The following is a 16,237-nucleotide window of genomic DNA, read 5'->3' as shown; positions in this document are numbered from 1 at the left end:
GGTCCTAGGAAGCTCAGTCTCGAATATGGGATGGGCGACTGATTGACAAACTGACTGACAAATTTTGTCTTCAATTTGTAAGTGACATTCCAGCACTTCATAATTTTTTGAATAGGAGAAGTAGTTTTCTGGGTCCTGACCAAGCGTCACGGGATCATTTATTGACCAACAAAAGACGTGAAACATGTTGACCATAAATAAGACAGGATTAGGCATACTACCCTTCCTTCTTCATAGAGTAAAGCGGGACATTATTCCCACTAAGACTCCCTATATATTTTTAATCTTGGCCTGAACCTTTTTTCTGATTCATTAAAGTGATGTTTTAGGCTCAGAGCTAATTTTATTTTGCTTACACTCTCCTTCACCCACTCACCCTTTTCTCTTTCTCAGTCAGTTCTCGTTCCAGACCTCCATTTGGCGATTGGCCTTCGGTTAAGTACCACCCCTACTTCTGGGTGGTCCGCCAGACATTGCAGCACCGGTCTGACAAGGAGACAGCCCAATGATGAAACCTGTCACCCTATTGGGTGCTTGAGGGCTCTCCTGATATTAATTATATATCTTCGCCCCTATCTTCCTATATACTTAATAGGTGTTTTAGTCTTTTGGAACAGTGCACTTTTCTATATAAGAAAATGGGGGTAACCATGGCAAAAAGAGGGTATTTTCCTACAGTGGAGGAACTGCATGTCCTTTCACACAATGGAAATGCAAATAGTCCAAATTCTGCCAGTAATAAGTGGAATTTGTGGTGAGACAAATCTGCAAACCTGATTCATACAATCAGGATATGTAGACTCTGCAAATTCTACTTTGTGTGCACCCAAAGTTGTATATAAGTCACCAACTATGTGTTCTCTTGAAAAACAGAATGTTCTATTCAGATCACTCAGGTTTTTGCCATTTGTAAAACAATTGAGAAATCGGCACTTTTGTAAATATCCTGTAATTTTTACAAAACTCCCACAAGAAATGCAATTAAGAAAAAAACTGCTCCTTATTTTATCTTCTCTGGGCTACCACTGAGCCAAGAAAAGAGGTTGAGCAACTGGCCAGCAGGCAACAGGGGTGTTAACTACCTCCGTTCCCTGTCTGGTAACAAGTATCACTTAAAATGCACAGGGTCCACCAGCTGTGCAAACAGCCTGCAAAGTGATAGCCAGAGACGGACTTTGGAAGTGCGTGCTTAATTCAATCTCACTGCATTCATTTTATTGTGACCCACCTCCCCACAGCATCCTGCCTCCTGTAGACCCTGCTGCGCCCACATAATTCTTCCCCTCCCTCCCCTTGCTGTACTGTGTCACTTTGCCCCCTCCCTCCATATACCTGTGACTATTCTGGACCTCACCGCTACTACCATCTATCTCTTGTAACCTTCCATCCCATGTCTTATCTCACCCCCACAAACTCTGCTGCCCCTTTAACATCTCTGTCCCCATATATGGTGCACCTCATCCTCCAGCAACTCATCTGGTCCTCTCTAAACCACACCTCCTCTGACTGTGACTTGTCAGAGTCTCCAGCAGTGATGGACCACACGCAAATTGTATCTCTGGAGCAGGTATATTTCTGGCAATTGCAAAAATCCTAGACATTTTGGGGATTTAGGCTACAAAGGTGGCCTTTTGTGCTACACAATTTACCAACCCGAGCCACAAAACCTTGCGCGGCGGGAGTGGGGGTTATAAATCTATTAAAAAATACCCAAATAACCATAACCATTTCAGAGATACAATTTCATCAAATGTTATGTTCGCCATAGCAAATTAATATATATGCAAATCATATGTCTCACCTTCTAGAAACTAGAGAAACCATTTACGATGGGTAGGCTGTAATTTAGACGAGCACACAGTGCATCTGTTTGAGGACTAATTAAGCTTTATGCTGGTAAATAAATCAAGTTTTACACGTGTTCTTAACAGGCACACCGTCTTTAGAAGTGTGTTATGAGCTGACAACTCCAAATCAACAATGGAGATAAAGCTTTACCTCCAAAATCCAGGCCAGCAATTGCTTTAAGCCTTCATCATATCTCTTTATCCAACGATGCACAAGGAATCCCTCCATGCGTAGTTCTTTCGAAATTAAAGGAAACTGGACATAAGGACCTGATTGGTGAAAAACACAAAGAGTTAAATAACTAAATATCAAATTGACACAATCATATTTATGTGACTAGTAGTGTTGTTCAAGAAGCCATGTTTCCTCAAAAAACAATCACAGGTCTTCTAAGAAGAAGTTGCATCTTGCACCATTATCTACACAATTTTGCACCTGATTAAAAACTTGAACAGTTGAACACGTTTTATCTCTTGCTGAATCAGACAACAGACTAGCTCCAAAATACAGATGTGTATGGGTTCATATTTGGTTTGCAAGTTACTATTTAATAAGCTGCAGAGGCCTGGGAAGCGTCTTACATATAATCATTTTCCAGGATCTTAGGACCTGATTTATATGTTGGCAGTAACGGGTCTGCCTCCACTTCTTCAGCTGAAACCTAGTCCGCCGTTTTTGCTGTACACACGCCTGATTTAGATGTTGGTGGTTCTATATACTTTAACCTACCCGAATCCTGCCAACTCCACCAAGGATTCCCATCTGCCGTGACTGCTCCATAGGAAAGTGGCTGGCGGCGAGAGCCCAACCACACTTACTGCCACGCAGATTTGGATGTGCCTTACCACCAAGCAAAATGTGGCAGTCCAAGCTCCACTTCTGAGTTGGTGGATTGGGGGTGGGGGGGTTGTGATGTCTGTAGGTGTGATGTTCTGTGAGTGTGTTTGTGTAGATGACACACGACTCAACCAACAAATTTAGTTATGTTGGTTGTGTCATGTGTGGGTGTTATATTAGTAGTGTGTGTATGTTGTGTCATAGAAGTATGTCAATGTGTGTTTGCTGCATGTGTGTGTTGTGGTGGAATGGTGTGAGAAAGTAGCCTCTTTCTAGCCTTGTTACCCCCACTTTTGGCCTGTTTGTGAGTGTATGTCAGGGTGTTTTCACTGTCTCACTGGGATCCTGCTAGCCAGGGCCCAGTGCTCATAGTGAAAACCCTATGTTTTCAGTATGTTTGTTATGTGTCACTGGGACCCTGCTAGCCAGGACCCCAGTGCTCATAAGTTTGTGACCTATATGTATGTGTTCCCTGTGTGATGCCTAACTGTCTCACTGAGGCTCTGCTAACCAGAACCTCAGTGGTTATGCTCTCTCTTTACAAATCGTCACTAACAGGCTAGTGACCAATTTCACCAATTCACATTGGCATACTGGAACACCCTTATAATTCCCTAGTATATGGCACTGAGGTACCCAGGGTATTGGGGTTCCAGAAGATCCCTATGGGCTGCAGCATTTCTTTTGCCACCCATAGGGAGCTCTGACAATTCTTACACAGGCCTGCCACTGCAGCCTGAGTGAAATAACGCCCACGTTATTTCACAGCCATTTACCACTGCACTTAAGTAACTTATAAGTCACCTATATGTCTAACCTTTACCTGGTAAAGGTTGGGTGCTAAGTTACTTAGTGTGTGGGCACCCTGGCACTAGCCAAGGTGCCCCCACATTGTTCAGGGCAAATTCCCCGGACTTTGTGAGTGCGGGGACACCATTACACGCGTGCACTATACATATGTCACCACATATGTATAGCGTCACAATGGTAACTCCAAACATGGCCATGTAACATGTCTAAGATCATGGAATTGTCACCCCAATGCCATTCTGGTATTGGGGAGACAATTCCATGATCCCCCGAGTCTCTAGCACAGACCCGGGTACTGCCAAACTACCTTTCCCGGGGTTTCACTGCAGCTGCTGCTGCTGCCAACCTCTCAGACAGGTTTCTGCCCTCCTGGGGTCCAGCCAGTCTTGGCCCAGGAAGGCAGAACAAAGGACTTCCTCAGAGAGAGGGTGTTACACCCTCTCCCTTTGGAAAAAGGTGTCAGGGCTGGGGAGGAGTACCCTCCCCCAGCCTCTGGAAATGCTTTGATGGGCACAGATTGTACCCATCTCTGCATAAGCCAGTCTACACCGGTTCAGGGATCCCCCAGCCCTGCTCTGGCGCGAAACTGGACAAAGGAAAGGGGAGTGACCACTCCCCTGACCTGCACCTCCCTGGGAGGTGCCCAGAGCTCCTCCAGTGTGCTCCAGACCTCTGCCATCTTGGAAACAGAGGTGCTGCTGGCACACTGGACTGCTCTGAGTGGCCAGTGCCAGCAGGTGACGTCAGATACTCCTTCTGATAGGCTCTTACCTGTGTTGCTAGCCTATCCTCCTTCCTAAGTAGCCAAACCTCCTTTTCTGGCTATTTAGGGTCTCTGCGTTGGGGAATTCTTTAGATAACGAATGCAAGAGCTCATCAGAGTTCCTCTGCATCTCTCTCTTCACCTTCTGCCACGGAATCGACCGCTGACTGCTCAGGAAGCCTGCAAACCCGCAACAAAGTAGCAAAGATGACTACTGCAACCTTGTATCGCTGATCCTGCCGCCTTCTCGACTGTTTTCCTGGTGGTGCATGCTGTGGGGGTAGTCTGCCTCCTCTCTGCACTAGAAGCTCCAAAGAAATCTCCAGTGGGTCGACGGAATCGTCCCCCTGCAACCCCAGGCACCAAAAGACTGCATCACCGGTCCTCTGGGTCCCCTCTCAGCACGACCAGCGTGGTCCCTGGAACTCAGCAACTCTGTCCCAGTGACTCCCACAGTCCAGTGACTCTTCAGTCCAAGTTTGGTGGAGGTAAGTCCTTGCCTCCCCACGCTAGACTGCATTGCTGGGTACCACGTGATTTGCAGCTGCTCCGGCTCATGTGCACTCTTCCAGGATTTCCTTTGTGCACAGCCAAGCCTGGGTCCCTGACACTCTAACCTGCAGTGCACGACCTCCTGAGTTGTCCTCTGGCGTCGTGGGACCTTCCTTTGTGACTTCGGGTGAGCTCCGGTTCACTCTTCTTCGTAGTGCCTGTTCCGGCACTTCTGCGGGTGCTGCTTGCTTCTGAGTGGGCTCTTTGTCTTGCTGGACGCCCCCTCTGTCTCCTCACACAATTGGCGACATCCTGGTCCCTCCTGGGCCACAGCAGCATCCAAAAACCTTAACTGTGACCCTTGCAGCTAGCAAGGCTTGTTTGTGGTCTTCCTACACGGGAACGCCTCTGCAAGCTTCTTCACGACGTGGGACATCCATCCTCCAAAGGGGAAGTTCCTAGTCCTCTTCGTTCTTGCAGAATCCACAGCTTCTACCATCCAGTGGCAGCTTCTTTGCAACCTCAGCTGGCATTTCTTGGGCATCTGCCCACTCCCGTCTTGAGTGTGACTCTTGGACTTGGTCCCCTTGTTCCACAGGTACTCTCTTCTGGAAATCCATCGTTGTTGCATTGCTGGTGTTGGTCTTCCTTGCAGAATTCCCCTATCACGACTTCTGTGCTCTCTGGGGAACTTAGGTGCACTTTACACCTACTTTTCAGGGTCTTGGGGTGGGCTATTTTTCTAACCCTCACTGTTTTCTTACAGTCCCAGCGACCCTGTACAAGCTCACATAGGTTTGGGGTCCATTCGTGGTTCGCATTCCACTTCTAGAGTATATGGTTGTGTGGCCCCTATACCTATGTGCTCTCATTGCAATCTATTGTGACTGTACATTGCTTGCATTGCTTTCTATTGCTATTACTGCATATTTTTGGTATTGTGTACATATATCTTGTGTATATTTGCTATCCTCATACTGAGGGTACTCACTGAGATACTTTTGGCATATTGTCATAAAAATAAAGTACCTTTATTTTTAGTATATCTGTGTATTGTGTTTTCTTATGATATTGTGCATATGACACTAGTGGTATAGTGGGAGCTTTGCATGTCTCCTAGTTCAGCCTAAGCTGCTCTGCTAAGCTACCCTTTTCTATCAGCCAAAGCTGCTAGACACCTCTTCTACACTAATAAGGGATACCTGGACCTGGTGCAGAGTGTAAGTACCCCTTGGTACTCACTACAAACCAGGCCAGCCTCCTACGTTGGTTGTGCAGCGGTGGGATAAGTACTTGCAACTACTTACCACTTTGTCATTTTGTACTCTTCATAAGAGAAAAATATACAAAACAAGTTCAGTGTATGTACACCTAACCAAAAAGTTTTGCTTTTCTTCTCTTACTCTTTGGCTAAGTGCTGAAAAGTACCTCTAAAACTTTCAAAAAGTTTCTTAAAATTGAAAAAGTTTTTTTTCTGTTTCTTAAAAAGTTCTAAAACTCTTTCTTTCTTTTTCTGTCCCTTAAACCTTTTTCTATCATGTCTGGTACAGACCAAACTCTTGATCTGGCTAGCACTGCTTATGACCACCTTAGCTGGAAAGGTGCAAGGAGTCTCTGCATTGATAGAGGTTTAGGGGTAGGGAAGAATCCCTCTAGAGAATTGTTGGTTAATATTCTCATTGAAAATGATAAGGCCTTAGGTGGCACATCAGGTGACAGATTAGCTGATGGTTCACAATCTGATTCTGGGGTAGCCCCAGCAAAAGTGTTACATGAGAATCTTCCCAACCTGCCCCTTAGCAGGCCACCTAGCATAGCTGGTACTAATGTGAGCTCTCATCACAGTAGGGATATCAAGGGGCATATTTATACTCCGTTTGCGCCGAATTTGCGTCGTTTTTTTTCGACGCAAATTCGACGCAAAACTAACTCCATATTTATACTTTGGCGTTAGACGCGTCTAGCGCCAAAGTTCATGGAGTTTGCGTAATTTTTTGGCGTGAACACCTTCCTTGCGTTAATGAGATGCAAGGTAGGCGTTCCCGTCTTAAAAAATGACTCCGAGGCATATGCGTCGGATTTATACTCCCGGGCAAAAATGACGCCCGGGAGTGGGCGGGGCTAAAAAACCCGCATTAGTGACGGATTTTAACGCCTGGGTCAGGGCAGGCGTTAAGGGACCTGTGGGCTCAGAATGAGCCCAGAGGTGCCCTCCCCTGCCCCCAGGGACACCCCCTGCCACCCTTGCCCACCCCAGGAGGACGCCCAAGGATGGAGGGACCCATCCCAGGGAAGAAAAGGTAAGTTGGGGTAAGTATTTTTTTTTGGTGGCAATGGGGGGCCTGATTTGTGCCCCCCTACATGCCACTATGCCCAATGACCATGCCCAGGGGACATAAGTCCCCTGGGCATGGCCATTGGGCAAGGGGGCATGACTCCTGTCTTTGCTAAGACAGGAGTCATGTTAATGGCGTCTGGGCGCCAAAAAAAAATGGCGCAAATCGGGTTGAGGCGATTTTTTTGCCTCAGCCTGACTTGCCCCATTTTTGGACGCCCAAACGCCATTTTTCCCTACGCCGGCGCTGCCTGGTGTACGTCGTTTTTTTTAACGCACACCAGGCAGCGCCGGTCGGCTAACGCCGGCTAACGCCATTCAATAAATACGGCGCCCGCATGGTGCTTAAGAATGGCGTTAGCCGGCGCTATTTTTTTTGACGCAAAACTGCGTTAGCGCAGTTTTGCGTCAAAAAGTATAAATACGGGCCCAATCCTTTAGGCCAGGTTGTTAGAGTGCCATCTGTTAGGGACAGGTCTCCCTCTGTTCATTCACACCATTCTTCTGTGTCTAGGCATGCCCAACCCACCCACCCTGATGACAGAGTATTAGAAAGGGAACTCAATAGATTGAGAGTGGAGGAGTCCAGGCTGAAGCTTAAAAAGCAACAGCTGGATCTAGACAGGGAAGCATTTGACTTAGAAAAAGAAAGACAGAGGCTGGGGTTTGGACCCCATGGTGGCAGCAGCAGTATTACAGATAGTAATCCTGTAAAAGAGCATGATTCTAGGAATCTGCACAAGATAGTTCCCCCTTACAAGGAGGGGGATGACATTAACAAGTGGTTTGCTGCACTTGAGAGGGCCTGTGTTGTACAGGGGGTCCCTCAAAGGCAGTGGGCTGCAATCCTATGGCTATCTTTCAGTGGAAAGGGTAGGGATAGGCTCCTTACTGTGAAGGAAAGTGATGCCAATAATTTTACAGTTCTTAAGAATGCACTCCTAGATGGTTATGGCTTAACCACTGAACAGTACAGGATCAAGTTCAGAGAAACCAAAAAGGAGTCTTCACAAGACTGGGTAGACTTTGTTGACCATTCAGTGAAGGCCTTGGAGGGGTGGTTACGTGGCAGTAAAGTTTCTGACTATGAAAGCCTGTATAACTTAATCCTGAGAGAGGATATTCTTAATAATTGTGTGTCTGATTTGTTGCACCAATATCTAGTGGACTGAGATCTGACCTCTCCCCAAGAATTGGGAAAGAAGGCAGAAAATGGGTCAGAACAAGAGTGAACAGAAAAGTTCATACAGGTGGTGACAAGGATGGCAAGAAGAAAGATGGTGAGAAATCTCAAGATAAGCATGGGGATAAGGGTAAAACCAAAGATCCTTCTTCAAATCTTAAACACTCTTTAGGGGGTGGGGATAAAACAAATTCTTCTTCTTCTTCACAACCTGCACACATTAAAAGCCTTGGTGCTTTGTGTGTAAAAACAGAGGCCATAGGCCAGGGGATAAGTCCTGTCCAGGTAAACCCCCTGAGCCTACCACCACTAATACAGCAAGCTCTAGTGCCCCTAGCAGTAGTGGTACTAGTGGTGGGACTGCTGGCAACAGTCAAGCTAAGGGTGTAGTTGGGTTCACTTATGGGTCCATCATAGAAACTGGGGTAGTCAGTCCCAAGACAGTTTCTGTCACACCTAGTGGCATTGGCCTTGCCACACTGGCTGCTTGTCCCATTACAATGAATAAGTACAGGCAGACAGTTTCAATAAATGGTGTTGAGGCCCAGGCCTACAGGGACACAGGTGCCAGTATCACTTTGGTGACTGAAAACCTAGTGGCTCCTGAACAACACATCATTGGACAACAGTATAAGATTATTGATGTCCATAACTCCACTAAGTTTCTTCCCTTAGCTATAGTTCAGCTTAGTTGGGGTGGAGTTACTGGCCCTAAGCAGGTGGTAGTATCACCTAGCTTACCTGTAGACTGTCTCTTAGGTAATGACCTAGAGGCCTCAGGTTGGGCTGATGTAGAGGTTTATACCCATGCAGCCATGCTGGGTATCCCTATTTCTACTGAAATGAAAAAGCAAAGGAGAGAAGGCCTGAAAACTCAGGATCCCTCTCCAACAACAGGTATCACTGTATCCCCTAACCACCCTGCCATACAGGATACCATTCCTGTGGTGGGAGAAACCTCTCCTGGGGTGGCACCTGTTCCAAGGGACTCATCAGCTGGCATAGCTGTACTCCCTGAGGTGGAAGTACCTCTCTGTGGGATAGCTCATATTGGTGAGAAAAAGAGCACCATTTTAGTTAACATGGAGCATCCCACCAACCCTCCCAGAGAAACTTTAGTGCAGAAACCCTGCACTGCCTCACAACACTTAGGACAGCATCCCTGCCCTAGTGTGGAGCTCATAGGACAGCATCCCTGCCCTGCTCCAACTAAAGAGAAACAGCATCCCTGTTCTCTCTTCCAGCCATATGGACAAAGTTTTTGCCCAGCTATGACTTTACTGAGACAGCATCCCTGTCTGGCATTTTCATCACTACAAATAGGTTCAGTGGACAATTCCCACTGCTCTAAACTAAAACTTATTGATAGAAGCTCTGAAAATATATCTTCACATTGTTGCTTAGCTAAAAAACTTCAAACAGGGTGGTTTACATTTCCACTGGGAAGTAACCATATAGTGGATGATAAAGGGAGTAACCAGTCTATTGCAGAGCTACTCTCTACTTATCACCACTTAGACAATAAAGTCTCAACTGGCCAAGGTTAGCCTTATTGTCCTTCATTTGGAGGGAGGGGGGGGGGTGAGAAAGTAGCCTCTTTCTAGCCTTGTTACCCCCACTTTTGGCCTGTTTGTGAGTGTATGTCAGGGTGTTTTCACTGTCTCACTGGGATCCTGCTAGCCAGGGCCCAGTGCTCATAGTGAAAACCCTATGTTTTCAGTATGTTTGTTATGTGTCACTGGGACCCTGCTAGCCAGGACCCCAGTGCTCATAAGTTTGTGACCTATATGTATGTGTTCCCTGCGTGATGCCTAACTGTCTCACTGAGGCTCTGCTAACCAGAACCTCAGTGGTTATGCTCTCTCTTTACAAATTGTCACTAACAGGCTAGTGACCAATTTCACCAATTCACATTGGCATACTGGAACACCCTTATAATTCCCTAGCATATGGTACTGAGCAACCCAGGGTATTGGGGTTCCAGGAGATCCCTGTGGGCTGCAGCATTTCTTTTGCCACCCATAGGGAGCTCTGACAATTCTTAAACAGGCCTGCCACTGCAGCCTGAGTGAAATAACGCCCACGTTATTTCACAGCCATTTACCACTGCACTTAAGTAACTTATAAGTCACCTATATGTCTAACCTTTACCTGGTAAAGGTTGGGTGCTAAGTTACTTAGTGTGTGGGCACCCTGGCACTAGCCAAGGTGCCCCCACATTGTTCAGGGCAAATTCCCCGGACTTTGTGAGTGCGAGGACACCATTACACGCGTGCACTATACATATGTCACCGCATATGTATAGCGTCACAATGGTAACTCCGAACATGGCCATGTAACATGTCTAAGATCATGGAATTGTCACCCCAATGCCATTCTGGCATTCGGGAGACAATTCCATGATCCCCCGAGTCTCTAGCACAGACCCGGGTACTGCCAAACTACCTTTCCCGGGGTTTCACTGCAGCTGCTGCCAACCCCTCAGACAGGTTTCTGCCCTCCTGGGGTCCAGCCAGGCTTGGCCCAGGAAGGCAGAACAAAGGACTTCCTCAGAGAGAGGGTGTTACACCCTCTCCCTTTGGAAAAAGGTGTCAGGGCTGGGGAGGAGTAGCCTCCCCCAGCCTCTGGAAATGCTTTGATGGGCACAGATGGTGCCCATCTCTGCATAAGCCAGTCTACACCGGTTCAGGGGTCCCCCAGCCCTGCTCTGGCGCGAAACTGGACATAGGAAAGGGGAGTGACCACTCCCCTGACCTGCACCTCCCCTGGGAGGTGCCCAGAGCTCCTCCAGTGTGCTCCAGACCTCTGCCATCTTGGAAACAGAGGTGCTGCTGGCACACTGGACTGCTCTGAGTGGCCAGTGCCAGCAGGTGACGTCAGAGACTCCTTCTGATAGGCTCTTACCTGTGTTGCTAGCCTATCCTTCTTCCTAAGTAGCCAAACCTCCTTTTCTGGTTATTTAGGGTCTCTGCTTTGGGGAATTCTTTAGATAACAAATGCAAGAGCTCACCAGAGTTCCTCTGCATCTCTCTCTTCACCTTCTGCCACGGAATCGACCGCTGACTGCTCAGGAAGCCTGCAAACCTGGAACAAAGTAGCAAAGACGACTACTGCAACCTTGTATCGCTGATCCTGCCGCCTTCTCGACTGTTTTCCTGGTGGTGCATGCTGTGGGGGTAGTCTGCCTCCTCTCTGCACTAGAAGCTCCGAAGAAATCTCCTGTGGGTCGACGGAATCTTCCCAATGCAACCCCAGGCACCAAAAGACTGCATCACCAGTCCTCTGGGTCCCCTCTCAGCACTACGAGCGTGGTCCTTGGAACTCAGCAACTCTGTCCCAGTGACTCCCACAGTCCAGTGACTCTTCAGTCCAAGTTTGGTGGAGGTAAGTCCTTGCCTCCCCATGCTAGACTGCATTGCTGGGTACCGCGTGATTTGCGGCTGCTCCGGCTCCTGTGCATTCTTCCAGGATTTCCTTTGTGCACAGCCAAGCCTGGGTCCCCAACACTCTAACCTGCAGTGCACGACCTCCTGAGTTGTCCTCCGGCATCGTGGGACCTTCCTTTGTGACTTCGGGTGAACTCTGGTTCACTCTTCTTTGTAGTGCCTGTTCCGGCCCTTCTGCGGGTGCTGCTTGCTTCTGAGTGGGCTGTTTGTCTTGCTGGGTGCCCCCTCTGTCTCCTCACGCAATTGGCGACATCCTGGTCCCTCCTGGGCCACAGCAGCATCCAAAAACCCTAACCGTGACCCTTGCAGCTCGCAAGGCTTGTTTGCGGTCTTTCTACACGGGAACACCTCCACAAGCTTCTTCACGACGTGGGACATGCATCCTCCAAAGGGGAAGTTCCTAGTCCTCTTCGTTCTTGCAGAATCCACAGCTTCTACCATCCAGTGGCAGCTTCTTTGCAACCTCAGCTGGCATTTCTTGGGCATCTGCCCACTCCCGACTTGAGTGTGACTCTTGGACTTGGTCCCCTTGTTCCACAGGTACTCTCATCTGGAAATCCCTTGTTGTTGCATTGCTGATGTTGGTATTCCTTGCAGAATTCCCCTATCACAACTTCTGTGCTCTCTGGGGAACTTAGGTGCACTTTACACCTACTTTTCAGGGTCTTGGGTTGGGCTATTTTTCTAACCCTCACTGTTTTCTTACAGTCCCAGCGACCCTCTACAAGCTCACATAGGTTGGGGGTCCATTTGTGATTCGCATTCCACTTCTAGAGTATATGGTTTGTGTTGCCCCTATACCTATGTGCTCTCATTGCAATCTATTGTGACTGTACATTGCTTGCATTGCTTTCTATTGCTATTACTGCATATTTTTGGTATTGTGTACATATATCTTGTGTATATTTGCTATCCTCATACTGAGGGTGCTCACTAGGATACTTTTGGCATATTGTCATAAAAATAAAGTACCTTTATTTTTAGTATATCTGTGTATTGTGTTTTCTTATGATATTGTGCATATGACACTAGTGGTATAGTGGGAGCTTTGCATGTCTCCTAGTTCAGCCTAAGCTGCTCTGCTAAGCTACCCTTTTCTATCAGCCAAAGCTGCTAGACACCTCTTCTACACTAATAAGGGATACCTGGACCTGGTGCAGAGTGTAAGTACCCCTTGGTTCTCACTACAAACCAGGCCTGCCTCCTACAAATGGCAATGGATAATGGTGTGTATGCGGTGTGCTGTGTCATGTGCGATCCAGGTAGACACATATGGCAAAGGTACAGTTTTTTTGTGTGACTTACCTGTATTCCATAACCACTGCCATTGTCCGATGTCCTTTGGGTCCCGCTGTGTCCTCCCTCTGTCAGAAAACAGCCGCCAGTACACCGCCTGCCGGACTATCACATCTAACTATGGTGAGCGGAACACCGTCGACATGACAGTCTTCTCAGGTCTGCTGCTGCAATGGTTTGGCGGTTACACCGCTAAGATCTAAATCAGGCCCTCAGTCTTTCAAATTTTCATAATGCTTTGCTGTTATCTTTCAGAATCATCTCCTATCTTTCTGAATTATGTATTATTCATGTGAAGTAATAAACATTAATTTACATTTCAAATGATACAACTGTGCCAAAATAAAAGAATAATCCATGCTTTGTTAGAAATGTTTGTTTGACCTGACATTCATTGAGTGATATTTCCCAAAACCTTTTTTTGCCGTTACTCCTCCCGTTTGGCCAAAATCATTGTTGTTGGCTTTGGGAATCTGCGTACTTTACCACTGCTAACCAGTGCTAGGGTGCTTGTGTTCTCTCCTTCAAACATGGTAAAATTGGCTTACGTCTAATAGGCACATTTAATCTACTTGTAAATCCCTAGTAAAGTGATACTCCCTGTACAGAGAGCCTGTAAATTAAATGATACTAGTGGGCCTGCAGCACTCATTGTGCCACCCACTAAAGTAGCCTTTTTAAAACATATATCAGATCTGCCACTGCCGCCTGCAGTGCAATTTGAAACTGTGATTTCGACCTGAAAAAATAAGCCTTTTGCCAGCCTAAACTTTCCTTTTTCATGCATATACCTCAATCATAATCTACTCCCTGAAGGCTATTAGGACAGAGGGGCTTTTATTTAAAATGTGGGATATGTGAGTTTAAGTTTTACATGTGTTGGCAGTGAAAAACTCTTAGAGTTGTTTATCACTACTTCATGGCCTATCTCTCACATTGACCTACACTGGGTTACTTTATTACACTTATTAAGTGATAACTCTTGAGTGGAAGCAGGTAGAAATGCCATGTTTACACTCAAATGAATTGTAATTTAAAACCCTCTGTCATGGTGAAGTCGGATTGCAAGTTATAGTACTGAAAATTTTACTTTTAAAAAGTTGTCATAATAATCACAGGGGCTAACCATAAACCAAAAAAGGATGATGTACTTAATAACCAGGAGCAACGAAAATCCTTCTAGGTGTCAGTCAACAGAGGAACTCAAAATATTAATTGATTAAGAAATAAGGCTACTGGTTGAGCGTGTTGAAACCATACTCAAGCAGCAACCACAATCCTTGTCAGGGTGAGCCACAAGGAGACCCCAAATTAACCTGTGCTCAACCCTCTGGTAGCTTGGCACAAAAAAGTCAGGTTTAATTTGAAGGCAATGTGTGAAGTTAGTTATTGAGAACTTCAAACAGTACTAAAGGGAAAACGCAAGAAAAATCCCACACCAATGTAGAACAATGGAGCAGCAGAGCACAATTTCATAAATAAATCAAGACTAAAACAACAAAAATCTAATCAGTAGAAACAGAGATATGCAATTTTAAAGATTGCATTGAAAATTGCACCAAAAATCTAAAATCACTACTTGCAGCTATCTGGTTGTGCGAGCCTGGGTGAAAGGCACAAGTTCAGAGTGACAAGATGGAGAGAGCATCAGATGCAGGGGCATGTTAGTTTCACTGAAAAGTTACCTTTTTAGTCCAGTCAAAAAGGCCTGTTCACTGTAGAGGGGGTTGCAAGGAGCAGGGAAGCATCACTGCTGGATGTCGATGTAGCACAAAGAGCAGGTCTGGCGTCATGGCTGGTCATCGCTGTAGCACAAAGACTATGTTTTTGTCAGGAATGGTCAGGCTGGAGCTTTACAGTAGCTCTCGCCGCAAGTGGTCAATGCTGTAGCGTGAAGAGTCAGATTGACGGAACTTCATGTTGGGGGCAGTGAGAGCGACTATGTTTTAGTGCCAATGGGGCCATTCACAGTTGCAAAGAGCCCACAAACTTCAGTTCAGCTTTTCTGAGGCCACATCAGGGTTCAGGACCTGAGAGGTACCACTTGGAGGTCTGGAGCTGGATTCAGCTGGATCTGGGTGCCGGTTCTGGTGATTGGGAGCCTGTTATGTAAGAAGATGGACAGTAGCCAAGGACCACTTTACCACACTACCTATAAGTCCTGCAAAATACGTTTACTTGCTACCCACCACTATAGGTTAGCTACTAGATAACCCAGCATAACGATCATTTCAATACATTAGAGAAGCAACAAAGTAAATTAACAAATAATCAGCTTCACAGAGTTGATCCAGGGATTTCTTATTGTTTGAATTCTATTCTTCTTTACATACGAACAAAAGCACACTCAATGAGTTTTGCCCAAAATAGAGCCTCACCAGGACAACATCTCTATGAGTGGTCCATTCCACACAGAAAATCCAGGCAGAGTTAGTGTGTTAAGCGCAAATGCAACAGCAATCATGCATTAAAAGCACTCAAGAAATATGTCAACCATCTATTACTCAGTAGCCGATGGTCACTATATTTAGTAGAAATCGTGTCTGTAGGGCCATAATTCCACAGGTTCAATAAAATCAGCAATCCAAGCCGTGCACGGCAAAAAGTGACGCCATCGGAGTTAGCATATAAAACAGCAGTTTGACCCTGTGCAATTAAAGTGTTGTGGACAACATTTGCACTAAATATAATGACCATTGGGTGCCTCTTATGTCCCTGTGGCTCTGAACACGAGGCCAGCAGACTAGATCTTGTAATCACTTTGGGAATACTGGGTTCAGGTGCAGTTCCAATCTCTCTGACATGCAGGAGAGCAGCAGGACAGCAATCCATCAATTTAGCAAGGTAGTAGTCCAGAAGGGCAACGGTCCAGAAAAGTGTCAATCCTTTCAGAAGCATAGTAGTCTTTCTTCCTGGCAGAGTCCCCACAGGTTCAGAAGTGTAATGACGAGTTGGTGCCTTAGGTCCAATATTTATACTAGGGGCCACCTTTGAAGAGGGAATAGCTTCTTCAGGTATCCCTTTGAAGTACAAAGGTTTCCTGCCTCCCCTTCAGACTAACTAAAGCAGTCCTTTGTGTGGAGGCAGTACACAGCCTAATAAAGTGTAAGTAAGGCTGTGCCCAGATCTGCCCTCCAATCCTGCCTATGATGGCCCATCCAGGCACACCTAAGCCCCTATTGTGTGTGGCTGTCTAGAAGAAATACACAAAGCCCAACTGTCAGTTA

At 46.4% G+C, this 16,237-nt stretch overlaps 1 protein-coding gene across 1 annotated transcript in view; it reads right to left on the bottom strand.

Annotated features, from left to right (window-relative positions):
• PTGR1 (prostaglandin reductase 1) overlaps positions 1-16,237 on the bottom strand; it is a 284,796-nt gene that overhangs the window by 17,468 nt on the left and 251,091 nt on the right. Inside the window, exon 9 of the mRNA XM_069240499.1 lies at positions 1,999-2,117. Within this exon, the coding sequence (XP_069096600.1) occupies positions 1,999-2,117 (119 nt within the window). The remainder of the gene's footprint in view (positions 1-1,998; positions 2,118-16,237) is intronic.

The sequence above is a fragment of the Pleurodeles waltl genome, chromosome 1_2 (genome assembly GCF_031143425.1).
Source record: "Pleurodeles waltl isolate 20211129_DDA chromosome 1_2, aPleWal1.hap1.20221129, whole genome shotgun sequence".
Lineage (NCBI taxonomy): Eukaryota > Metazoa > Chordata > Amphibia > Caudata > Salamandridae > Pleurodeles > Pleurodeles waltl.
The sequence above is the reverse complement of the archived record's forward strand: the minus strand, read 5'-3'. Positions and strand labels throughout refer to the sequence as shown.